Raw genomic sequence first — 26,525 nt, forward strand, 5'->3', positions numbered from 1 at the left:
GACGCCCAGGATGCTGCTGGCCTTGTTCACTACTAGGACACACTGCTGGCCCGTGCTCGGCTTGCTCTCTGCCAAGATCCCCAGGTCCTGCTCAGCAGAGCTGCTCTCTGGCCTGTATCATTGCAAGGGACTATTCCGTCCTACAAGCAGTGCTTCACGTTCGTCCTTGTTGAATTTCATAAGGTGCCTGTCACCCCATTCCTCCAGCCCTCTGAATGGCAGCCCTGCACGCGAGCACACCAGGTAGTCCCCCGCAGTTTGGGGTCATCTGGAAACTTAATGAAAGCATACTCTGCTGCCTCCGCCTGACTGATAAATATCTTAAACAAGACAGGTCCGAACATAAACATGTTACTTTGGTAGTACAGCTAACTTTGTATATGGGAATAGGCAGAGTCTGAACACACTTTACTCCTTTCTGGAATAAGGAAAGTGAATGTTGCTGAGGTCACTGCATCCCAGCAATGGAATATGCTAATTAGTATGGCCTTTGATTCTGTTTTTCTACTCATACCATCATCCTTACATCTTTATGTAATAAAGCAACATTCTCTTTTATCACTAATCAGAACAGACAAGTAGTAACTATCTGTACTAGTTACTGAATGTAATACATAGAAATATAACATAAGTGGGAATGAAACAGTGCTACCTTAAGCTCCCATTGCATATCACTCGGTTTCTAATATCCAGCATTGTCATTGTCTGAGGTCTTGATGAAGTACAGTTATTTCCTTGTTATGATGAATATCATACTAAATATTGTACTTGTATATTAACACCATGTATGAGCTAGAACCACTCAAAAAATTAACACCAAATACCTGAAGCATACACTTAAGTTGACCTCAGGCAGTTTTACCCTATATTGTGTATCATTAGATGTTCAACATCAGCTAATCATTTCCACACAATCAATAAAGCTATATGCAAGCACTCACAGGAACCTGCGGGCATTGAGTGTTAATATTTTCCTAGCAGCATAATGACAGACATTTTGGTAATCACTTCAGAGTGAATATGAATATATTATACATACACACACACACTCTTAAAATAGTTATTTACCAATTAAATGTAACTATTACTTTAGTGGCAATACATACAAGTTTGTGGACTGATTATCTGCCATAATTTACCTGCAGTGTGGGTTGAAAGTAGCGTCTGATGGGAGACGACTGACTAAAGTAAGAAGTGGCATAAATAAAAGATCAAGACAAGAAGAGAACCTCAACAGAATATTGACTTTTTTTCTAAAAACTTTTTAATTGTCATTAACACTTGAGAAATGTTAGCATCACTAGTCCAAAATTCAAGGCAAATGTGGAAAAGATGCACTTGTTCTTCCTGAAGCAAGAAGGAAAAGCTAGTTTTGGCAGGTTCGGCTTTCATAAGTGCATCATGCAGTTATCATTTCTATAGTGTGTGTCAGTGTTAGGAGTTGTGTAGGAAAAGTAGGCCACAGAAAACAGACAGGCAGAGCTTGATGGCTCGACAATTCATATTTGCAAACAGATTCTGCTTTGATTTGCCCGCATGGCAGAAGGTTGGAAGTACAGATTGTATTTCACTGGTCCAACTGTTTATCCAAGATGGAAAGCAACAGTGAAACTCATTTTTCATCGAGTGATTCCAGATTTGCCCTAGTCTCCCTGAAAATGGAGTAAGTAGCATAGGGCTGTGCAGAAGGTTTAAATGCTTTGACTTTAGTATGACTGGCTGATACCAGTAAGAAAAGTAGGTAGGAGTCTCAGACATTGTGCATATGTTGATAGATAAACTGTTAGATACAGATCTGTGAGGTAGCCATTGCCCTTGTTGAAAGACATAGATGCTAGTGAGGCCTAAGTGACCTACTGCCGTGACATCTGAGACAGTGACCACAAATGCAATTCCAGAGCTCTGCCTCATTTATCTTTCTAACAAGAAAATAAGTCTTTCCTATTATTTGGAAGCTAGCACTACCAAAACTAAAATTTCTTCTACAAATGGTCTTATATGACAGGTTTTGGGGATGTATCGTTTATAGAGTCCTTGTTTGTTAAAAAGGAGTTTTGAATAGTCCATCATCTTGCACTCCAATTTTTACCTTGCTTGAAGGAACCACATAGCCACAAAGGACATGCAAGTCAAGAAGTATCTTTGCCCAAGATCTGAGTCTAAAATAAGATTTTTTTTTTTTTTAAATTCTGTAACATTTATATTATTTGTATTGAGTATAAGGCTTTGGTATCAACACTGATTAGTATTAGTAGCCACTTCAAAAATGTATCAGAAAAATAAATGCATTTAACTTACTAAAACTACAGCTTTTCATTTGTGTATGTATCAATACATGTACAATAAATGTTTAAATTACATCAATACTATCCACTTAGAGGAAGAGCTATTAATATCACAAAACCTTAGAGGCTAGAAGAAGACTTGACATATTTTATTAATAGACTAAAAGATAACTCAGCTGAATCGCATGATTCAGGGTGTGCTCTGGATGCTGTAGCTCTTTTTCTGTGAGCAAGGAAACACTTCATAATGACCTTAAAATTATGAAAATAGTCTACCGCATGAGCCAAAAGTAATTTCTGGCTTAACTCCAGGGACTGCAGTGAAATTGAGTAGTTTTTAAATTAGGAGATCAAATCCAGTTCTGCTACACAGTTAAAAAATTGTCTGTTAAGTATGTCCAGAAATTTTATGTCACCTGAAGGAGTAATCTTCAGGATGCACACAGGAGGATATAATTAAACAACACAAAGGCAATAAATATTTAGTAGGCAACAAACAAAGTTCAGTGTTTTTTTTTTTGTTTTGTTTTGTTTTAGTGTAAAATGAATACTTGCTCCATTATATAGATGTAATTAGCTCAGTTTTAAACTATCATTATAAAATAATTCTTCAAAACAAACATATTTTGGAATCTTACTATCATGTAACAACAAGCTACAGTAAATTCAGATTATTTTTATTTTTCACATTTTTCTTTACTGGTACTTGTCTTTTCTAGCACATGTCATTGGGCTGGTTTAATGTGAAAAAGGTATTATGTCTTAATTCAAAGAGATTGGTGCTGTAATACAGATATGTTGTTTACAAATTAAGAGATCGTGATTTAACATTGTCAGTGGAGGTTAAGCTGGGTATGCTTCAGCTGCGTTCTGTCTTTTCCTGTGACACATCACCATTTCGGAATGCACAGAACACCTCATAGGATTGGGGCTGTTACCTGAGCTTTATTTACAGCACCGCTTTAAATAGCCATGCCACATGAAGACAGCGATCATGCAGAGGGTAATCAGAGAGACTGCTCTTGTGGGTTTGTAGTAAACATGTACAGACATATTTGGAGGACTGAGACTTTACCATGTATTTCTTAAAGCAGCACGAGAAGTGTCGTGATTATAGAGTTTACTTACCCCCACTGCATTTAGCTCCCACAGAGCTCACCTTTCAGTTTAATTTAGTTTCAGACATCCAAATTAATCTCTCTCATGACCAAGATAGAGTGCTTACAATTGACTGTTGCTGGAAGTGCTGATCTGGGTACAGGTTGTAGCCCAGACCTTATGTCAGATCAAGAGCAGTGACGCATCTAAAGCCAAACCCAGGAAACGTTTCAAAGTGTTTCTGATGCCACAACTCTCAGGAAAGAGAGCTACAGCAGGGAAATGATGCAGCAGAAAACAAATAGATTGGGTGGATGAACACAGGTCACATCAGTACTGTCTCCAACAATGATACATACACCAGCGCCCTGGAGGAGTTAAAAATCCCAGAGACCTGGGCTTCATCTGTCCATAAAGGAAGTTCCCTATTAACTCCTGCAATTTTGTGACTGAAATCTTATATTCTTCAGGAGAGCAAATGGCTTTTGAATTATTTGTTTCATCCTGGTGTAACTGTGGTATTTTGAAAAACACTGATTTTTTTTCTTGAATCTTTCAGTCCTTGTACCTGCTTGAGTAACAACCAACTTCTTTAAAGATTCATTAATTTCTCCTAAAATAAAACTCCAGTGCTTTAAACTTGGAGAAGCTTTACATCAATGACAACACAGGATTGTTACATTACCCACAGTGTTTATCCTTTTTCAAAAAGCTCCTCTGTTATTTTGAGCATCTTTTGATTAAAGATTCTAAATATATTTTAAAATCTATACTTCTGACACCTTTGACTTTGTCTCTCATCCAGAAGGTTACACTCAATATAGAAGACTTTTTCAAGTCACCAGGTTCAGAATGTAAACATAGCCCCTGAATAGAGTTGGGCTTTTTTTGGACAAGAATTGCATTTGAATCAAACCTCCTAAAGTCACCAGGTAACCACGCCTTTCTTTGGTTTAGCAGCTCTCATCTTAGGATGGCAGGGCACAGCAAGGGCCATCTCCCTCCTCGAGAGCAGGAAGGCAAGCACGGTAACACAGAGAGCGGGGCAGGGGTCCCACCGGCCAGGGCCCATCCTACGGTACCTGGGCAAGGAGAGCAGGCACCCACTGCAGCAAGGCAGGTCTGGGTCCTGCCAGGAATGCAACTCGGGCTCCAGTCAGGCAGCAGCAACCAGACACATCTGCAACAAAAAGACAGGCCTGAGACCTGCAGGTCAGGGCCCACAACAAGGCACAGGCAGGACTACAACGCAACAACCACCCAACAAACAGGCAGAGTTGCAACAGGGCTCAAACAAGGGCTGCAGGCTCAGAGCTGAGCTGAAATGGGTCCCCTGGGCAGGGTGCAGGTGAGGACCCAGGTGAGGCTGGTCAGGGCCAGTACAGCACGTTGGTGCACTCAGCACATGAACTCCTGCAACTTCTGAGAAGCTGCTGGATGGAGGAACCGGCTTGTGCTGGAGGCTGCCCAAAGGACATGTCCTAATCTATAGGCTTTAATAATGTATGGAGGTTGTTAGTATACTTTTCCTCTGACTGTGAGTGAGTAAGTAAGTAAGTTTAGATTTTCTTAGAAGTAGCGTGTAATAGCTGGACCAATTGTATTTACAAAACTTCTAACAGATAATTCATTGTGTATGCAACCCTATTTTTCTTCCCAGATCTTAATACATAGGACTTTCCAGATAATTATGGTAATTTCTTCCATCAGCCTGAGACATCTGTTTTTAACAAAACTCTGGAATTGGTTCTTTAGCCTTGAAAGAAAGAAGCGTTATACCTTGATATAACTTGTTACCAATCAAATATTAACTTGCACCCTTTAGGTGCTGAAAACCTTTCACCTTTCATTTCTTTTAACAAAGAGAGCGCTAATGAATATAGTACCCAGAGAATTGCCTTTTATGATATTTTGTAGGCTGTTGCAGTCCATTAAAGAGAGAAGACTGTCAGAATTATTTTAGAGCATGCTGAAAAAGTGTTCTCAAGGGGGAAATGCCTAGGCCTCCTCCCAAAGATGTCTTCATATTAGTTTTACTCTGATTAAACAGCTTCTTTTAGAGCCAGTGATTACTTGACACCTGGGAGTTTTGGGGGGAAGTTTTTGTTAGGAATGTGAGACTTGTAACAGAGTCAGAACTACCCTTGTAGTTCTTCTTACTGGAAAGCTCTGCATATAAATACTTTTTATGCCCTGGGTGTTATAAGACAGAAAAAGTAAGAGCATTTCTCTTCTAAGCACTCCATTTTTATGCTTTCTACTCTTCACTACTTTTTTTTCTAGGATTGCGCTCCAGGACAGTTGTTGACATTTTGGTATACTCAGCCATGCACATCACTTCTGATGTCTGTATTTGTCAGGCATGTATTCCATGAAAAACTTTTTTTTTAACATATTTATCCTGAATGAGGGGCAGCAGTACTTTCACAAGCTGCAACAAGGTTTCAGGAGTTTAGCATCATGCTACGTGCGTTATCATACAATTCTTTTCCTCATCACATGAATAAATGCTTGGTTGCAGGAAGACACGCTGCGTGTTGAGGTTTTCTTATGCAACACTGTGAAGAGGAAACTGTTCTGCTGATGGAGGTTGCTTGGAGCTTGCTTATGTTTTGGTCTCCTGGGGAGGGTTTTTGAGACAATGCCGAGCCCTAGAGAGCAGCGCTGGTGTTGAACTGTACGCTGTACGGAAGCGTTGCTTGTGTGCTGCTGTGATCATCTGTGCCACAGGGCTGTTCTTAAATGTAAACACAGGTGTGTGCATTCCTCTACAAGGCTATGAGCATCTGTTGCTCGTGTCAGAAGCGGAGCTAGGAGTAAATGACGAGCTGAACTGCTGTAAAAGCCCGTCGTGGTTCAGCCCCAGGCAGCAGCTCAGCACCACGCAGCCGCTCCCTCACTGCCCTACCCCGGTGGGATGGAGGAGAGAATTGGAGGAGTGAGAGTGAGAAACACTCCTGGGCTGAGAGAAGAACAGTTTAATAATTGAAATAAAGTAAAATAGTAATGATAATAATAACAATATAATAATGATAATAATATACAAAGCAAGTGATGCCCAATGCAATTGCTCACCACCTGCCGACTGATGCCCAGCCAGTTCCCAAGCAGCAATCGCTGCTCCCCGGCCAACCCCCCCAGTTTCCATACTGCCCATGACGCCGGATGGTATGGAATGGCCCTTGGGGCAGTTGGGATCAACTGTTCTGGCTGTGCCCCCTCCCAGCTTCTTGTGCCCCTGGCAGAGCATGGGAAGCTGAAAAGTCCTTGACTGGCATGAGCAGTACTGAGCAACAACTGAAAACATCAGCATGTTATCAGCATTCTTCTCCTACTAAATCCAAACCATCAGCCTGTTATCAGCGTTCTTCTCATCCTAAATCCAAAACACAGCGCTATGCCTGCTACTAGGAAGAAAACTAATGCTATCCCAGCCGACACCAGGACAAAGAGCCTGATAAGGTTGGAATTACAGTAGGAGGAAGCTAAGTTCAGAGTGGCATTTCGACGTCTGACCCGTGTTTTGTTAACGTTCCGTAGACCAGCCGGTTTAACCGAGGTAACGTTAGCCGAACAGCCGGCTGCCACTGCCGGGTCCCCGTGGGGCGGGGGAGCTGCCGGGGGCGGGCGGCCCAAGCTGTCCCCCCCCGGGGCAGCGGCAGGCCGAGCTCCCGCGGCTGACCGGCCCCGACCCCCGACCCCCGCCCCAGCCCCGGCCCCGATCCCCAGCCCCTGCTCCGCGGCCGAAGGGCCCTGGCGCGGCCGGGCCGGGCGCTCCGCCTCCAGCCGTGGGCGGGGGCGGGCGGGTTTGAAAGGGAGGCGCCGGCTGCCATGTCAGCGCTGCCCGGGAGGCGCTGGCGGCTGGGCGGGGGGCGGCCGGCGCTGCGCTCCGGGCCGTCCCGGCGCTGCCGCCCTCAGCCCGGGCATGGGCGCGGAGCGGGGCGGCCGGGAGCTGCCGCGCGGCGCTGAGCGGGGGCGGCCCCCGGGGGGCCCCCGGCCCATGGCCTTCATCATGATGAAGAGGAAGAAGTTCAAGTTCCGCGTGGAGCTGGAGCTGGACGAGCTCTCCTCCGTGCCCTTCGTCAACGGCATCCTCTTCTGCAAGGTGCGGCTGCTGGACGGCGGCAGCTTCAGCGCAGAGTCCTCCCGGTAGGTGCCTCCCGGCCGCCGCTTTCCGACGGGCTCCCCTCGGCGCCTCCGCAGAGCCGCGTCCCCGCGCCGAGGGCCAGGGCGGGCGGCCGCCCCTGCACCCCCCGGCCGCTGCCCGGGCCCCTCGGCGCGCCCCGCCCGGGGTGCGGGGCTCGGCCGGCTCCCGCCGTGCGGCGGGCGGGGGTCCCGGTCGGGCTGCTCGCCCCCCCCTCGGCAGGGGAGGCGGGCGCGGCGTTCCGAGCCGCCGTGCTCGGCGTGCCGGCGGGCGGGCTGCCGGCTCCTCGTCCCGCCGCGTTACCGGAGCGCTTGCGGGCTCCTGCTCTGCGCGGCTGCTGGAAGTCGTGGCACTTCAGAATAAATACTGAGGCTCTCGAACGCTGACAGGGGAAATGAATCCACGAGTGGGTGGGGGTTGTCCTAGAGAAACCGGTCGCTTGTGCCGTAGCACCCCGAGCTGTGAAGCCCGCTGACTGCATGGGTAACGGGAGGGGAAGAGATTTCCTGCCACCCAGTCTGAAGTCAGAGCTGTCCCCTGTGAACGTGGCTTGTGCGACCTGAATGCTTTATTCTGTTGGGCACTGGCTCACTGTGTTTAGTTCTGTGGATATTTACGTGGAGAGTTAACACACAGTTTCATGGAAAAGCACGCTCTCGTCTCCTGTACGTATTCGGGCCATACGCGTTACTGACTTTGTTCGTGCTTAATTCTGCAGTGCAAGTGCAGTAGTAGACAGCTGTCTCTTTTCTTTTCCTTTTTTTTTCTTCTTCTGTGCCTCAGCAATAGAGCCATCATCTGCCGTGACAGTGGCTTCCCGATCTGCTGGTGGCCATGGGTAAACAGAGTGCAAGCGGGTTAATTTTTTCCAGGTACCAGGCAGAGGCAGAACCTTGTCAATAGGAAGGGTGTGCTGTGGCTTCAGGTTGGGGAGGAGGACACTACCTTCCCATTACACTTGTTCATGTTGTGTGGGTTACTATACTACTTTAATGTTATTATGGAAAGGATTTACTGAAAAATATCTCAGAAGTCTGGGACCTGACAGAAATCAGTAACAAATCTATGAATATTCAGTTATTTTCTTATTAAAATACTGCTGTTACAGAGCTTGCTGAATTATCTGCTTTTGATTCTGTAAACAGAATCAATCAAGGAGAATAAAGAGCGTAAAAATGAAACTTTGGCCTAAAACTTCCTTATTTAACTATTCCATTATACTAGCATGTATAATTGAAGACTAATGTTTCTTCTGTACGGTTGGAGGGTCTTCAGCTCATCAGTGTTCTGTTCTCATTGCATGTCTCTCTTTTTCTTCAACGTTTTTCTTGCAAGCGACTTCTTCATGAGTAATAGATGATGATGATAATCATGATTTCAGGCACTAATGTGCCACTGCTGTCTTAATGCAGCCCTTACTGCCTTGAAGTCACTTTCCCAGGCTGACATACATCTTCTGGACAGTATCTCTATTTTAAAGGAGTTGGTTTTAGCTGAGCTGATGTTTTTGATACATTATTGTGATCTTAGCCTTTTTTGCCTTGTCTGTTTATGATGCTAAAATTAAAAGCTTGAAAGCATACATGTATATCTTTATGAATGTGGACAGTGTATTAGAGTAAAATATGCACGACAGGAGGTAGCATGTGTACGTAGGAAGTGTCAGTGGAAGTGTGACGATGTAAAAAATTGTGTTGAAGTATTGTGTTGGAGTCAAAGAAGCTTTGAAATTCTTCCATTTTCTTTTTTGGGGGCATGGCTTAAAAATAAGAACAGCAGTGAAAGACACTCACAGGGACTTTGATATACCAGTGTATAACTGGCCCATTCCTGCTGGACTGAGAAGTGTTGAGGTATGCTGGTAGGAAGGTAAAGAATTCCTCTGCAGTGATCCTTCAGTGCCAATTTAGGGAGTGCCTGTGGTCTTGGCTTAAGAATTAACAGATGGATTTTCACAGTGGTGATTCAGAAAATGTCTGAATAAATAAGGAAGAAATTAAGTTAACATCACAGTGGCAGCATTTCAAAACTTGTCAGTTGCAAACTTTTTTTAATAGCCATCATTTTCTAGCTGCACACATTTATTAGTTTCAGTGTGAGCTGGCAGTTGTATCCTTAAAGTAGTGATCTTTGTAGCGTTATAAAAGAAGTTTGAAGAACTCCATTGTGTTTCAGAAAGTAATATAAAAACTCATCTGAAATATTGTATAATACATGGAAATTATTAACTGACCATGTCTTCTTAATAGCTTTTATTTTTGTTACAGACTGAGGTCTAGTAAATTATAATTTTGGGGGGAGAAGTTATCGAGAATTAAGTTTTCAAGTTGATACAAAACAATACCCTGCTGCCTCTTGCCTTAAAAAACAAAACAAAACCCCAAACACCACCCAAAAAAACCCACCACACCCAACAAAATAAGAAAAAGGCAGTCATATCAACAAGCTATAAATCAGCCTAACATTGTTAGCATTTTCTTTCCAAAGTTTACTCATTGAGAAAGAAATGTCATAAAAACACAGGCGGGCACATTGGAATAAAGGGCCATATGTAGTGAGTTGTAATGAAAACGGATTCAAGTGGTCTTCAGCCCTGTGTGGATCGTGCTGTATGAATGATCAAAGGCCTGATCCTGCAAGCAGTGTGGTACCTAGATCATCCCTCTGAATGGTGAAGTGGGACAAAAAGAAGATGGATGAAAGTTCAAGCTAATGAAAAATATTTTTTTCACTTCTCAGGTCTTCACTGAGAGATATTTAAGAAATGTATTATGAACACCTGGTCCATGTTACTGGAGACTTGTTGTCAGAGTCCAACTACTTTTCCGGCTGAGAGAGATGTGTGCCTGAAGTGTATAGAAGTTCTGTGACCAGATAAAACCAACTTGTATAGTGTAGTACATAGCAATCTGGTTTGTGTATAAATAGCAACCATATTGATTGTTCACACATCACTGTTTTTTGTGTTTGTATGTAGGTTTTTTTTCGAACTCCAATTTGAAAACTTCTATTTGGAACTTCCCTATGCATATTTGTGAATATATTTACTGTAGCAAAAGAAAATTCTGTATTATAATGCTAAATGCCTAATTAGCTGACAAAATGTTAAACTTTTTAAAGTAGTCTGGTACTGTCAATATTTTGATCAAAGGATGTTGAACAGCCAAGTAGTAGCAGTGTTTAAACCGGGGGTGGGGGGATGTCTGAGTGTGCGTGCGAGAACAGGACCCTGGAATTCTAGCAAGAATGAATGGGTTACAAGCTTTGGCTCTACCACATGGAAAACCCTGAAGGGAGCTGTGGGAGGGGGCAGGTTTTGTTGGTTGTTGTAGTAAACTGCCAGTCAGCCACACAGTGTCATTCCTGCCCTCCCCTTTTGGAAATGCTTTCTAATATGACTTAGAATCCTAGAATCGTTTAGGTTGGAAAAGCCCTTTAAGATCATCCAGTCCAACCATTAACCTACACTACCAAGTCTACTCTAAGCCAATCAAGGGTACACTAGACTGAACCATGTCCCAAAGTGCCACGTCTGCCCATTTTTTGAACGCTTCCAGGGATGGTGACTTCTGGATCTTTACAATAGTATTTTTAGATTTTTCTAACAAAGGGTGGATTTTCAGCAAATAGGCTGTGGATGTATGCAAGGTTATGCTAACAAACCTCATTTTCATTTAGAAAACTTTCTATCTTAAGCCTAGCTTCCTATGTGGAAAGGCATCTCTCTACATTTCTGTTTTTCCCTGGGCCAATGATAATAGATGTCTCTGTTTGAAACTGGATACATTAATGCAGGATACTTGTGCAGATTCCAGGATATCTATACACTGTCTGGTCATAAAATACTGTGCACATAATGTCTATTGCACCATGAAAGGACAGACGATTATTCCAGGGCAGAAATTACACCTATGAATATCTTGAACAGAAAAATACTATTTTAAGGTATAGACTTGACTAAATACTAAGCATATTTATTCAAGGCCAGTCTAAAGCAGACATAAATATGTTGAAAGTATAGGCTGTCTGCAACTGCCCTCATTTTAATAGGCTGAAGAGATAACTGATGGGCCCCTAGAGTACATAACTGCTCACAGGCTGCTCAACCAGCAGCAAAAGAACAGATGGGATCTGAGGAAATCAAAGAAGTCTTGGAACGTAAAGGATCTTATTTCTTGAGGGTGTACTTTCAACACTGCTGTATAGATTGAGGCTACAGGAGCTGTAAGCCTGGTAGTTACTTTTTAGCTCGATTTCTACCCGCACCCCGCTCAAGGAAAGGACTTCTTCATTGGTGTGTTCTTATGACTGCAATCTTCAGTTTGGTCATATTCCCCTGATTTCTGGCACTTTGGACTGCTGATGTTTCTCTCTCCCTTCTTTTACAAAACAACATTCAAAACTAAGAAGCTGATTATGGTCGGTATCTATGTGACAGAGAGAGATTAGGGGCGGCTGAGAACTATAACTTTTTCATCAAAACATTTTCTTCCCCAACAGGTTCTAGGGAAGTGGGTTGTTGTTTGTTTTCTTTTTTTTTTTTTATAAGTACAGCACACTCTTGAGTACTGAGAGGCAGTCTCAGACACCTTGCATTACTTCCATTAATATATTCTTATTCCGAATAGATACAGGCTAGAGGATGTAATAGTCTTCTGTAGAAATTGATTTCTTATCTTCTAGATAATAAGTACTTCTTACTTCTAGTGATGCGTGGCTACCTCCTTCTCAACTGCGTAAAACTGCATCTGGTTTTTGTGACTCCAGCAAGTACATTTTCTGCCTCACTGGACTCTTCAAATTGCTTTTTAACCATTGTTTTCCCTGCTGCTTCTATTGCATTTGAAAAGGGAAATTTCTCCTGATAGTAACACAGTTTAACCAGCTTTCTGTTTTTAAACAAAAGTACTTGTTAGAAAAACATACCTGTCACATGGAATTACTGTCCCTCTCGCTCTCATCTTCCTGCATGATGTATGAATCCTGTTGACAGTCTTCAGAGCTGGTAATGGATAATGCTACTTCTAATAGCTTTTCAGCTGTAACTGGATTTGCAGTTGGATAAACTGAAACAAAATAAATTTTCAAGTGCTGTGAGGCAAATTGGTGGTGGGATAAAAATCCTGGCTTGCAATTTTGTAGCTGTTCTTTTCAGATTCCCGAACGTCCACTTAGCCTTTCCTCAGTTGTGAAGAGACTGTTGGTTGAGCTGCCGGGCCCTGTCCATCTCTAGAGAGGAAGAGGTAAGAAGGGGAAGTTCTCTACAGGAATTATAATTTTTTTTTTTTTTTTAAATGTAGTTTCTTTGTACCTCTTCAGCCTTTCATTAATAGTTACAATGAAATGGGTTTAGACAACAGATTTAGAGAATATGCTTGAGGAATGTGGTGTACAAGGATTGGTATGGATATTCTGGACAGGGCTGAAGGGGAAGAAATGAAGGCTAAAATATTAACAGGAGAGTTCATGTATAAAGGTGGAAGAGTAACAGTGTGGAAATAAGAGTGACGAAGAAATCAAATCTCTGAAATAGATTGGAGGGAAATCAAAGAATTAATTGACGGACTAAAGAAAATAAAATCAGATCTGAAGAGTCATCTTTGGGCTACAGTATGAGATTAAGAAAATGTTTCTCCAGATGGCATTTTGCATGGGATGTAACTGCTTATTGCAATTATGAAAAGGGTTCATTCTTGTGAGACTTGTCTTACTCTAAGTACTGGTAAGAGGTAGAGCAACAGCTAGCTTTTCAGGAAAAAGTTCCTGAAAAGAGATAGATGATGTGCATCTCTTAAAGAGGAGGTTATGCTTACTATGTCTGCCTTGTGCAGGAGAATAGGCACTTTGGTTTAAAAGAGCCGGTGATGTTGTTGTGGTGTTGTTTTGGGTTTGTGGGTCGTCCATCCGTTCCCCCCAACCCCAGCACAGTACGTGGAGCACAGTATTTTGCTGTCATAAACTTGCCATTTGCAAGCACCTGATTGCCTTCATATTTTAAGGACTATCTGTATTCATGGAGTAATTTAGGGTGGAGGGGATTGCTAGAGATCATGTAGTCCAACTTCCTGCTCAAAGCAAGACTAACTTCAATTACATCAGGAAGCTCAGAGCTTTGTCCTGTCAGCTTTAGAAAATCTGTAAGAATGGGGATTCCAGCCTTTGTAGACAACCTGTCCCTCTGCTTCACCACTCTTATTGTGAAAGCTTTTGCCCTTATTTTGTTGGAATTTCTCTTGTTATTGCTTTTCCTTCCTCTGCTCCCCACTAAGAAACCTCTGGCTCTATCTTCTCTAACTCAATAGAGATGGCTGAAGACAGCAATTAGATCTTCCTTCACCTCTTCTTCAGATTGTAAAAACCCCATGTTCCCAACTTCTGCATCAGGTGCTTCATCTTCCTCATCCCCGACTCCAGACCTTCATCTCACACCCCCTGGACTTGCTTCAGTTTATTATTGTCTTCTACTGAGCAGGCCCCAAAAACAGACGCAGTGCCGCAGATGCAGCCTCTCAAATGTTCAACAGAGGGGAGCAATCACTTCCTCAAGCTGCTGGCTACAGTCTTGCTACTGCAGTTTGCCCTTCACAGTGCTAATTCCCTTTTAGGTCCCTGCATTTGCCTGTAACCAGCAGTTTTTCGTAAGTAAAAGTATTCCAAAGCAGCTTTATTTCTATGTGATGATCAGTTTATACATATAAGAAATACATGACATAAAATGTTGCTAGTTAAAGATTTAACCTGTTTATTGTAAGTAAAAACACATGGAATAGAAAATTATTGCTCTGTTAAAGTTTTGTATGTACTAACAGCAAATTAACTGGGGAATTGTGCACTGTAAACAAGTGGAGCTCTTCCTGCAGAGCCAGCTGTTTGCTGGTTTGCTTAGTGCCGAAATCTGTGAAACATTGAAGCTCTGTTTATAAATGACTAGTTTTGTCCAGTTTATTTGCAATGCTTAGGAAAGAAATGTTTTTGTTGGAGAGAATGTGTCGTCTTATATGACTCAGGCATGGAGGAAACACAGAATATTAAAGGAAAAGTAAACTGTATTTCTTCCTGAGTATAAGAAATAAATTGAAGCTTTGCATAAGTTTATTACTACAGTGTATACTTTGGACATCATGCTCTGAGCTCTAACTTTGAGATGCATCTTTCTATATGAAGGCTAAATTCAGCATTTTGGTTATCAAATAACAATTTCAAGTAGAGCTTCATATTTGAAAAGTTATATTGAATATTTTTTTGCTCCTTTGTAGCTCAACATTCTTTAAAGATGGTGAGGTTGGAATTGGTACATGCATGGGCAGCATGTGTGTTACGTGTATTAGGTTATGTGTATTAGATGCATAGAATACATTTGAACAAAATTGGTACTGGTGTTGGTGCTAGATGTCTTTATTTGCTTTGAAATACCTGTGTTAATTTCATATTTGTCTATTTGTGTTTGTTTCTACTCCCATTATCAACTTAGCAGTAAGGTTTTCAGTTTAATTTGAAAGTGAAGGATCTCTTTGGGTGATCTTGTTTATATTTTTGCTTGTGACAATGAGTAAACCATATTGTTTGACACTTCAGCTCTGTGGATTTAAACCAAACAAGACGACTGCATTTCTGTGTAGTAAGAGTAATTTTCTTCTGAGGATTTTAGCTTTACAAATACCAAGCTACTTGACAGATCTCAGGAGCCTGAACAGTAGCGCACAATGCTTTAAGACAGTGGCTCAGTTGCTCTGGGAGCCTGCTGCGCAGGTACCTGTATCTTTCCCTCAACTGTGAGACTGCACAAGTTTGAGATGGAAGTAGATTTTGGGTAAGAGGGGTGCAAGAGGGTATTCTTCTCTTGCATGCCAAACCAGTATGTGTTCCCTAGTATAAATGAGAACTCTATATCCAACAATACCTTCCTAATGCTAAAGATAGCCTAGCAAAGGTCAAATCTTACTGTAAAGTACCTGAACTGCTGAGAGCACTGAAAGTGTGGTTGATAAACTGCTAGATTATAGGCTAATGTCTTAATTCCTGTCTCTGTAGCGTGGGATCATGACATTGGCGTTCTTCGTTAGGTGCTCTGGCATTTTGCAGAAGAAAGATGTTTGGTTTTATATGTATGTACAAAAAAGTGTGTGTGTATATATATTATATATATGAATGGGATATTGTTCCCTTTTTAAAAGACTTTCCTAAACTAAAAATAACTCTGTGTTACTCCAATCTGCTGAACACTGTGTTTGTATCAGAAGGACAGAGCTAACTGTATTAAGTTTATTCAGCCAAGGGTTGATCAAAGGAAGCTGTTAGGTTAGGTCATGAAAGTTCATATGCACACCCACAAATGAGTGTGGGAAACAAAGGCAGGGGAGGGTGGGGAGCTAAAATATACCCTGCCCCAGCTCCTCCCAGGCCTGTCGCAGGAGCCATCAGCCCATCCAAGGCCCATCTACGCAAGACCAGGGACACGGAGGCAGGTGGGGAACTGAAATTGCGGACTCGGACAAGGGGAGACCCTGCCTGGGCCCCTCAGCCCCATCGTCCAGGCAGGAAGCCCATCGTGTTGAGCTAACACTAAAGCACCTTTTGGGCTGAGGGGGGTCGCTGCACAGTGCTATGAGACGCATTACGGGATGCAGGGCAAGAGGCTTATTATGGGATGTTTAGGGGAGGAACTCAAGTGGGGGAAAGGATTAATTTAGGTGATTTGGGGAGGAACAATAGAGAGGTAAGGAAACAAAAAGGCCCGTTAGGTGTAAATAGTTTGCTGGTTGGTACATTTGTCTGGCCATGCCCTGTTTCTAATCAGTGCAGTCTATGGTACCTTCGTATTAAACCACTTCCTAACTCTTTCCTGTGCAAAGGGCCCTCTGTTTGCGGGTGGGGGGCTGAGTGCCAGCAGCTGGAGTCAAGACTGTGCATCAGAGGGCCTGGGTGTCCGCGGTGCCAGCAGTGGGAGAGACCTGAGTGAGTGGACTTGTGCCAACCGTGGGAGTGGGACTGTGGGTCATAGGGGCCTGTGTGTCCCTTGTGCCAGCAGCTGGAGTGAGAGAGTGTGTTGGTGCCAGCAACCGGCCCGGAATCATGTGCCAGAGCACCCATGTGCCTGCCTGCCAGCAACTGGAGAGACCAGAGGAGCAGAACCAAGCAGCAGGCACCCGGCTGGGACCAGGAGTCAGAGACCTGTGTGCCAGTGGTGCCAGCACCTGGAGCGAGTGCAGGTGTGCAAGTGTGTAAATGCTGTCAGGGATCAAGCTGGACTGGCTGTCAAGCAGGTGGTGTAGCCTGGGAGCCATATGTATATATGGTCTTGCTAGCAGATCTCTGTCCTGTTCAGCCAGAGAGGGTGTGAGGTGAGGCTGTTGGTGCAGGCTGTCTCTGCCAGTGCTGCATGTCTGCCGTCTGTGTGGCCAGCTCTGTGTGTGCTGAGGATGCTTACTGGGAATACACCTTCAGCCTTGCTACTGCTTGGATCTGGGGAGTGGAGCTGCAGTATCCTCGCTTCTCTCACACCTTCTCATGAACATGATGTACCGTCCCCTAAAAGAAGCAAGCAAAACTTAGGCAACGGTGCAAAAGTTGCACTCGCTTAAAGATAACTCTTCTAAAGACATTTTATTCACTGTACTTTGGACCCTAAGAACCTGACCTCAACAATTCTTAGAAGTTCAGAGCAACCCTCCCATCAAATTACCAGTTTTAAAAAATAACAATGATAACAATATTCCCATTTATCTCATGGAGTGAAAAAGCTACTCTTTCAAGGTATTTACAGTGAGTAGGTAACTCATGTTCTGTACAAAAGCTGTAAGATGTCTAAGAAAACACCCCTTAGCATCAAGGAGCGTACTGACCCAATTGATTCCAGAGGCGTTTCTAGAAGTAGCTGCATGTGAAAGTAGTCTGATATAAAGACTGAATGGCATCTTAAAACAGCAAACAAATGCTCACAATTTTTTGTCTCTTCGCTTCACTTACTTCACTCTTTGCAAAGTAATTGCACTAGAAAAACAATCCGTTTAACATAATCATGCTCATATGGCTAAATGTCATAATTGGCTGTCCAGAATAATTCAGATGAAAACTTGACTAAACAATTTTCTAATTAATGGAACTCAATATTTTCGTAAATGCCCATAAGGAGTTTTGGCTTCTTTATTTCTAAGCCTCTCCTGCTAAAGCTTTTCCATTTGGCAAGAAGAGATTTTTTTTTTTCCCATGATGCTTAAGGTCCTTAAAAGTGATTTATTTTTGCAGTTGTGGCTATTTGCTGAAACAAGCCATTATTCATATCCTTTATCTATGTGGAAATTAACAAAAAATCTGCTGGTCATAAACACACACAAAAAAAGAGCCCATCGCTTATTAACAAATTAGGATCAGGAGTTGACTGGATCAGGATTTGTTCTTTCTTTTGTGTTGGTGTTCCTGTTGATTTTCTCTTTTGTGGATCAGAAGGGAAAAAACAAGACTTCTATTCATCATTCTAAATAGCAATTGTGTACACTACATAAAATACATACAGAAAAAGACTTGTCTAGAGCTGAAATCTTGCATTTGAAATTTAGTCAATGTGAAAATTGTCCCTTTAAAGAAAAAACACTTAATTTGTTAAACTGGTTGTAACTTAAACAATACTTTGGAATCAATTTATGTTAAAATATCTGTCTATTTAATTTATTCTTGGTTAGGTCATACTGACAGCTTTCGTTAAGTTCCACCAAAGCATGCCAACCTAGTACATATCTGAACGCATCTTAGTAACTAGGATATATTTTGATTCATAAAACAACTGGTTTTGCTTTGCATGTGGTAAAGTGACTGTGAGGCTCATAGGAAACTGACTCATAACGGAAAGCTTTCTCCAGTGTGCCCGGTAGCATAGCACCATTGCCAAGAAGTTATCTGGGTTCATTTCCATAGTAACCAATCAATATAACTGTTTATTTTCCAAAGGCCTTGCCCTTGAACTAAGAATCTCAGAAACTTAGATATTACTCTTAAAAGTTAAAGTTGCTCTTAAAAGTTAAATGTTGCTCTTAAGAGTCAAAGGTGCTTTTCTTCACACAAAAATTACCTTTGTAAAAATACGTTAAATTTTTCTTTGTATAATGGAATTAGAAGAACTATTTGCGGGGGGGTGTTGCACATTGTGTACAAATGTTTCAAATATCTTGGTTTTTACAACAATGTGCCAGTGAAAGAAACTAATGATATGTTTTTGAGGTCCTTATGAGGAGGAAGGGGTATTCCTGGTTTTACCTGGTTTTATTTTTACAAGAATTAGAGCATAAATATCTATAATTGAGGCATTTTTACTATAACTTTTAATTTCTTGTTTGTAAGATAACTTAAAAGCCTGATTGTCCTATTTAATGTTTATTAAACTATTTGTCTGAATAAATACTGGCCTGTGACATGAGTGGATTGAGTCTTCCAAAAGTGTAGTGGTTTTGTGCTATCTTTCTTACTTGAAGAATGAGGTACATGTAGTAGTATTGGTATGTTTAACTAAATTCCAGATCCCTAAAGGTTTTAAGGACACCTACGTTTATCAAGCAGCTGTTACTTACATCTATCTTGTACTTACAAGCAAAAATACTACATTTAATGTTCACTAAATTATCTTTTACTATAATGTTAGTGATATCTGGAATACTATATAACTGTACAGTGTAAAGCTGCTTTGCCGGTAGCTTGCTGTAGAGGTGGAAAGCTGTTCTGAAAAGGAGAAACACAACCTGAGCCATAATACTGAGTTGTACAAAGATTTTAGTACATTATTTTTACCTTATGAGTTTACAGAAACAACCAGAAAATCAAAGGCATTATTTGTAGAAAAAAGTATTATTAATAACTGGAAATGTTACAGATGTAAAAACACTACAAGAACTTAGTGAAGTGATGGATAGAAGTGATTCTGTCACCGGTAGTCCCAGTGGTATCCTGGGTGGTGAGGGTGGTAGCAACTGTCCCGCCTGTATGGTGAGCAGAGGCTGTGAGAAGGGATTTTCTGACCTTTATGGATGGCAAGTGAGCACTTGCGGTCTTGTAGCGTTGTTTTATAGCATTATAATGAACAGCAGAAAATCTGCATTGCTCCTAGTTTCCAAAAGGACGCTCGAGACTGGATTGTTTTGCAGATATTATTGGATGCGTAGTAATGTGCAAATGCAGGCTCCCTGTGGATTCATGGCCATAGCTGATATGCCTTGATCTGAGACTAGAGATAGAGCTTAAGTCAAAAGATTGTTAAGAGTTCTTGCTTTCTGAAACTTAATAAAGATTTGTATAACTGCATGCATTTTAGTATTGATTAGGTATTTCTGGTAAGATTTAATTTCAGTGGCTCTTTAAAGTCCAGTAAAACAGACAGCCGGCTACAACACTCACTTCGCTTAGGCAACAGCATTTTCAATTATCCTCTTAATGTAGAGGTTTTTTAATTATAGTGGTGTGTTAAAACTGAGATCCTTATGCTGTGCTGAAACTATATATATATAAAACCTGATTCTGAGATCTTTTGTGTGTATGCGTTTGGATTTTTTTGGGGAGGAATACTACCAGTCTGCCAAAATGTGATGTTTTTAGTGAAAGAAAATCTTGGCCAACCATACCAGTTAATTAATCTACATTCAAGTTCACCTTCCCGCCCGGTCTTTTTAGTCTGACAAGCTCCTGAAAGTTACGGTAACTGCCAGCAGGGTTGAGGGCGTGAGCGAGTCTGTTGTCTTTCCATATCAATGCAGACCTGTTGCTGCTGGTGCTCACAGAGGACATTTTTATTGTTTCATAAGAGCTTCTAGCATTCTCAGTCGATCCTGATAGAACTGTTGACAGAAGGATCAGGGTACTACAGTGAATTTAATGACTTAAGATAGTGACATAAATATCCCTTCTCTATTGGAAGCAAAAATTTGTAGCTAGACAGCTCATGAAAAAGGTAAAACTGATTTTGATGTGGTGGTGGTTTTTTGAGAGAAGAGGTCTTAGAATCACAGAATGCTTTGGGTTGGAAGGGACCTTCAGAGCCCCCCCAGCCCAGCCCCTGCAGTGCCAGGGACAGCTTTAACCAGCCCAGGGTGCTCAGAGCCCCGTCCAGCCTGGCCTGGGATGGTTCTGGGGATGGGGCCTCCACCGCCTCTCTGGGCAACCTGGGCCACTGCCTCCCCACCCTCACTGAAAAAAACTTCTTTCTAATGTCTAGTCTAAATCTATTCTTCTTTAGTTTAAATCCATTATTCCTTGTCCTGTCACAACAGGCCTTGCTAAAAAGATTCTCCCCACCCTTCCCCTAGGCCCCCTCTCAGCACTGCCAGGCCGCACTCAGGCCTCTCCGCAGCCCCCTCCTCTCCAGGCTGAGCACCCCCAGCCCCCCCAGCCTGGCCCCGCAGCAGAGGGGCTCCGGCCCTCGGGGCATTTCTGTGGCCTCCCCTGGCCCCGCTCCAGCAGCTCCGTGTCCTGTGCTGAGGGCCCCGAGCTGGGCGCAGGGCTGCAGGGGGGTCTGCCCAGAGCGGGGCAGAGGGGCAGAATCCCCTCCCTCGCCCCGCTGCCCACGCTGTGGGGATGCAGCCCAGGATGGGGTTGGCTTTCTGGGCTGCCAGCGCACATTGCCGGCTCGTGTCCAGCTTTTCACCCCCAGCACCCCCAAGCCCTTCTCCGCAGGGCTGCTCTCTCTCTTCTATTTTTTTGGTTTTAGAATAAGCTCAAAATGTTACTTCGAAATAAAAGAACTTTAAAAAAAGTAAACTCTGGAGATTTCATTTCTAAGCTATTGGACCACTGTGATCTGCAGAGAAAGAGCATTCTCAGAAGTTGCGTTATGTTTAAACGCAGGGTATGAAACCTGCAAATATGCAGACCCCAGATACCATGCCCTTGGTAGCTGTGCTCTGCTTGCCAACAGACATCTCCTTGACTACTTTCTTTACCTGAGAGTTGAGCAACGATCACATAAGTGCTACAAGTTATCTCTAGTCCTTTTAAGTGTAACAAATGTTAGCAGTTACCAAATATCCCTTTAAGATTGTACTTTACCTGATGACTTCTTGATTGAGCCTGTTTCCAGTAGAGGATGGAACTATTAGTAATTTGCCTGTTTTGAATTCAGGTTCTATTGTGGATTTAAATAACTCATATACCGGCAGCTTGGGATTTTTTTTTTTTTTCTAAAGCACAGGGAAGTTTACAATATAAAACATAAGGGATAAAAGGCAGGTAGTTTGTGGTGTACAGAGCCTGTTCCTCTTAGGTCACATTCTTGAATATGACTCAGTGCCGTATCATCAGAATTCATCAGTCTATTGTGGTCGTTGAACTGACTCATTTTAGGCAGGCTAGTTTATTCCTACCTTAGGAAGTCACAGTGCCAGTGAGCACTGTAGCTGGCAGTCTCACAAGCAGAGCAAATCGGAGGTTTTGTGTGAGCCTTGCGATTTGTCATTTCTCTACAGGTGATAAACTCTGACTCCAGCTTATGGGGATCCATAGAATTCTACCTCTGTTAAAGATCTTCAATAATAAGCTGCTGAAAGAAGCTAATATAAATCATAGGATTGTATGTATTAGAAAAATGGAAGAGAAAGAAAAGGACAAATATTGCTTTAATATGTGAAGACTGTACTTGAATGATTAGAGTGGTAGAAGAAACTAGTACAGTTTCTCCACAGTTCCAGTTCTGAGTTTAGAAACATGGGACTAGAAAAGAGCTTTTGATCATTGAGGCAGGTCCTTCAGACTCACCAGTCCTTATGTCCCCCGTTATTGACAAACTAGCCAACCTTGTCTTTAAATACAGTAAGTTGTTTTTTTTTTTTTTTTCTCCTAATTCTCTTATGTGAAGGCTGTTCTAGAAACTTGCTCTGTGGTTTGGGACCTTATACTTTTCAGTTTTAAAGGGGTGTTTGATTATGCCTTATTTTGGTCCTAACCACTTTTCATTTCACTTGAAGTTATTTGGTCTCTAAAGTGTTTGAATTACGTAGTGTATTTTTATTATATGTATTTTTTTTCTTATAAGATGAAGGAGTTTTCTAGTTGTCCTCCCTGTACCTGTTCATTTTGGAGTCTGTTCTTGCTTAACCAGAGTTACGCAAACAGAATAATGTGTTCCGTTTGAGCCTTATATAATAACATTAATAAAGCTGAAAGCATCCTACGTTTTGCCTTTTTTTAAGCTTCATCATATGTCAGGTTGTAATCCTCCTGCAATGAACGAATCCATTCAGATATTAGTTGTCTTACTTTGCTCTCAAATGGCAAGCTCCCAGAGTGTAGCTGAAATTCTTGTTTGCCCCAAGTGCATTACTTTGTATCTGGTTATTGTACGTCATCTCATTTGTACTTTTCCAGGCCTCAAATTTATCTAGTTCTGCTTGTATGATGCTCCCTTTCTCTGTATTGAAAAGCCACTTATCAAAGATGGTACCTTGAGCACATTGCGAAGCTCAGCAGCTTGAAGACAGTGCCTGGGACCTAGCGTTCAGGAAGACTTTACTCTCCTGAGGCAAACTGGAGAAATCACGGTCACACTCATTTGCAAAAACACATGGCTGTTGAATTTTTCTGTAGGTCTAACACTGCGTTCAAGGCTTAAAACAGTTATTAGTCTTGCTACACAAAGAGAAGAATGAAGGATGATTATTCAGGCCTTGGATCAGATTTTGCATGAAGCGACCACTCTACAAACGGTGGAACCAGTGTTTGTTCTTGAGCTGTCCTATTGCATTTTATGGCCCTGAATGTATATGCAACTGATACTAAGCATACGTTCTCTCTTTGCAGGGAGGTGGTACAGGCAAACTGTGTCCGCTGGAAGAAAAAGTTCTTATTTATGTGTAAAATCAGTGCCAGTGCCACAACAGGGATTCTGGATACTTGCATTTGTAGGGTGTCTGTACGGAAGGCAAGTAGCATTCTTTCCCTCCTCTCCTCTTTCCCTGCTCTTTTTTCACTTGTTTTGGTTTAATTTTTAAATGTCTGATAAACTTCATAAAGTAAATTTTAGCTGCAACTGTGTCAGGTATTATTCTAGTCAGAATTTCGTAGTAATCTTATTAATTACCTTAGTTTGACTAATCCATGGGTTCTTATGTTCTTATTGAAAAGAACACTTATTCCAGCAGGACAGCAAAGGAGTCGCTCGTCAGTCTTTAGGAAGTTAGCCCTTGATAGATACTTCTAGCAAGCAGTGGTAAACTTAGAAGCCTTGAACTGTGCTAAGTACCAGAATTTTGTATGCAGCACTTCCTACCTTTGGGGCTAGACCTTGCCAAGAGCCAAATGCTGGTTGGCATCAGGCACCCACCCTTCCCCGCCCCTGCAAGGTGACAGTGTCCTGCTGGCTGGCACCAAGGACATTATTAATACGAAGTTCTAAATGACAACAGTGCAGCCTAGCAAATGTGTGTTGAGCTCTTTTAAAATGAAGATTAGTATTTGCCTTTCTAAAAAGCCAAACCAAAACAAACAAAAAACCCCAGTCAGTATCTTTAATAGCTTAATGGCATGTCTTTTTTTCTTTTTTTCTAGGAGTTAAAAGGAGGAAAGGCGTATGCAAAGGTGAATTGACATGTATCTAATTTTGCCTATAAATTAGCTTTCCTTTCTTGTCATTTTATGCCCTTTTAAAGTAATTCCAGAATAGTACCCTAATACCCATGATTTCATTATGTGCATGATAGTGACACAGTGGTGTTGGAACTCTTGATCAGTGTGTTTAGTAAGTATATAATAATATTATACCAGCAGAATGTTTTTTTTATTTCATCTTAGTATGTTGAAAGGGTTGATAAAAGTAAACCCTTCTACATGTGTTTACTTTTAAAAATAAAGAAAACTCTGCTTGTTCTTTTTCCTCTTGAGACTTTAATTTTTAACTGAAAATAGAGCTTTGCAGAATTTGACACTCGAAATTTGTTTCTGCTTTTTGCCTTGGGCCGCTCCCTTTAATGGGCATCCTCTTATTGATATCTGAGAGAAACTGCTGTTGAGTGGCACTCAGTACTGTGCCTGTAGCAAGATCCTTCATTTAGTAATATGCTTACTACTAACTTTGTCATTTTCTCTTAACAGCTGGGATTTGCAGATCTAAATCTAGCAGAGTTTGCTGGATCGGGAAATACTGTTCGTCGCTGTTTACTGGAAGGTTACGATACCAAAAATGCAAGACAGGACAACTCCATTCTCAAAGTAATTTGTTTCCTTTATCACACTTAAACTAATAAAGCAAAAAACAAGTGGTATTATTAAGCACTTAATGAAATTTAAAACATATTTGCTGAACCTCTTTCTAGAAGGAAAACTATTTAAAGTAAAAACATCAGCGTTGTTTAGAGACAATCATTAAAATCCATGCAGTCAAAACTAGAATTTGTCCTACTTTTTGAAATGGAGCTGGATAGCTGAAGAAAAGAAAAGCTTTCAGAAGGTATTCCTATTCCAACAGGAGTTGAAAAATGGAATAGGAAAGCATGATGAAAAAGCTAATGCATTCATATATTTATCATATTTTATCTTTAAGACTGGGCAACTTCCTGTGCAGCTTTTCTAAGAGTGAATCTCTTAACTGGCTTGTTCATGTATAGCCAGCTTCGACACCTTCATGACTCCTGGAACTTTCCCTTTTCTAGCTGATAGTAATCCATGTAACAATTGGTGAGCGTTGTTGGAAGAAACCCACCTTGCCATTCTCTCCCATTAGCCCAGGGAGTTTAAAAACTTGAATAAGCTGCATCAACCTGAAAATATTTACATACAGAATGTTACGAGTAAATTTTTTAAGGATGTCTTTTCCTACCAAGACGCTAGGATTAATTTCCCATACTATTGAGTACACCATTTAAGCATGCACTTTCTGATTTCTTTAAGACAGTCATAGACTTTTTCCAGAAAACTTTTAATTGATGGCATTGACCCGGCTAACAAGCCTTCTCGATGCATTGTTGTCCTATGGCGTTATTTACCTTTTGTGGTTTTACTTCATCTCTGATGTTAGCACAACCAGTTTTCATATCCTAGCAGTTTGCTAAACATTCTCAGCAAAGAACATACTTCAGCACCCACTGTTTTAAACAATATTCTGTTTGCTCATTAATCGTTCAGATTTCCCATCTCTCTCTTTTTCCCTTGAAGCCACCTTAACTATTAATGATTCTAAGATTCTTCTTGATCTACGTATCTTTTGCAGAATCCTGTATGTGCAGCCATGTTACTTTAAATGTTATTTTGTGTTGCTTGCAAGTGTACTAAGAAAAAAGATGTAGTTTTTTTCATAAGTGTATTTATTTGCATATGCGATGATGTCGTTTTATTTTACTCAAATGTAAGGTTTGTGGCAAGCATAACTTAGTGACATGACCATGTATTGCAGACCAATTCCTTTTTTTTTTTCTTACAGTGGGTTTTGTTTTCTTAATGTGTAGGTTTTGATCAACATGCAGCTAATGTCTGGAGACCCGTGCTTTAAAATGTAAGTTTATAAAAAAAAAATCTGTGTGGGATAGTGTTTTGGTCATACATTCCATGTTCAGAATTACACTTGTAATTTGTGTTTATGAATCTCTCCAATCTGGCAACAATGTTTAAAAAACAAGAAAAAAGGACACAAATAAATGGGATGGTAGCTGAATAATGGCTAACATGGTAAAAAAAACAGTAGAAGTATCATAGTTCTCCTTGCTGTTAAATAGTTAGTGTATTTTCAAGCGAAGAATACTAGCCTGTATCTGTAACTAAAAAAAACCAAAACACAAACAAACCCCCCACCACCACTTAAGGGAAACCGTTCCTGCAGCAAGCTTATATAAATATACTTGGTATGGGGTGATCTGACTAATATGTGTGTTTGCAAAATGTGCTGTTACACCTTTTATTCACTAGTCTCAGATGATTTTAAAAGATTTATTTAAAAAAACCCAGAAGTGTGATATGACTTAGTACAGGAGAAAGCGCTTATGGATACTGAGTTAGCAAAGACATTATGCAGCTTAGTAGAAGATGCAAGAAGTAAC

At 41.5% G+C, this 26,525-nt stretch overlaps 1 protein-coding gene across 1 annotated transcript in view; it reads left to right on the top strand.

Annotated features, from left to right (window-relative positions):
- The first annotated feature begins 7,364 nt into the window (after nucleotides 1-7,364).
- Nucleotides 7,365-26,525, top strand: part of EEIG2 (EEIG family member 2) — a 30,502-nt gene continuing 11,341 nt past the window's right edge. The window contains exons 1-5 of the mRNA XM_075710181.1: nucleotides 7,365-7,532; nucleotides 23,299-23,419; nucleotides 24,046-24,075; nucleotides 24,589-24,705; nucleotides 25,938-25,984. Of these exons, the coding sequence (XP_075566296.1) occupies nucleotides 7,384-7,532; nucleotides 23,299-23,419; nucleotides 24,046-24,075; nucleotides 24,589-24,705; nucleotides 25,938-25,984 (464 nt within the window). The 5' untranslated portion in view covers nucleotides 7,365-7,383. The remainder of the gene's footprint in view (nucleotides 7,533-23,298; nucleotides 23,420-24,045; nucleotides 24,076-24,588; nucleotides 24,706-25,937; nucleotides 25,985-26,525) is intronic.

The sequence above is a fragment of the Pelecanus crispus genome, chromosome 5 (assembly GCF_030463565.1).
Source record: "Pelecanus crispus isolate bPelCri1 chromosome 5, bPelCri1.pri, whole genome shotgun sequence".
NCBI classification, from domain to species: Eukaryota; Metazoa; Chordata; class Aves; order Pelecaniformes; family Pelecanidae; genus Pelecanus; species Pelecanus crispus.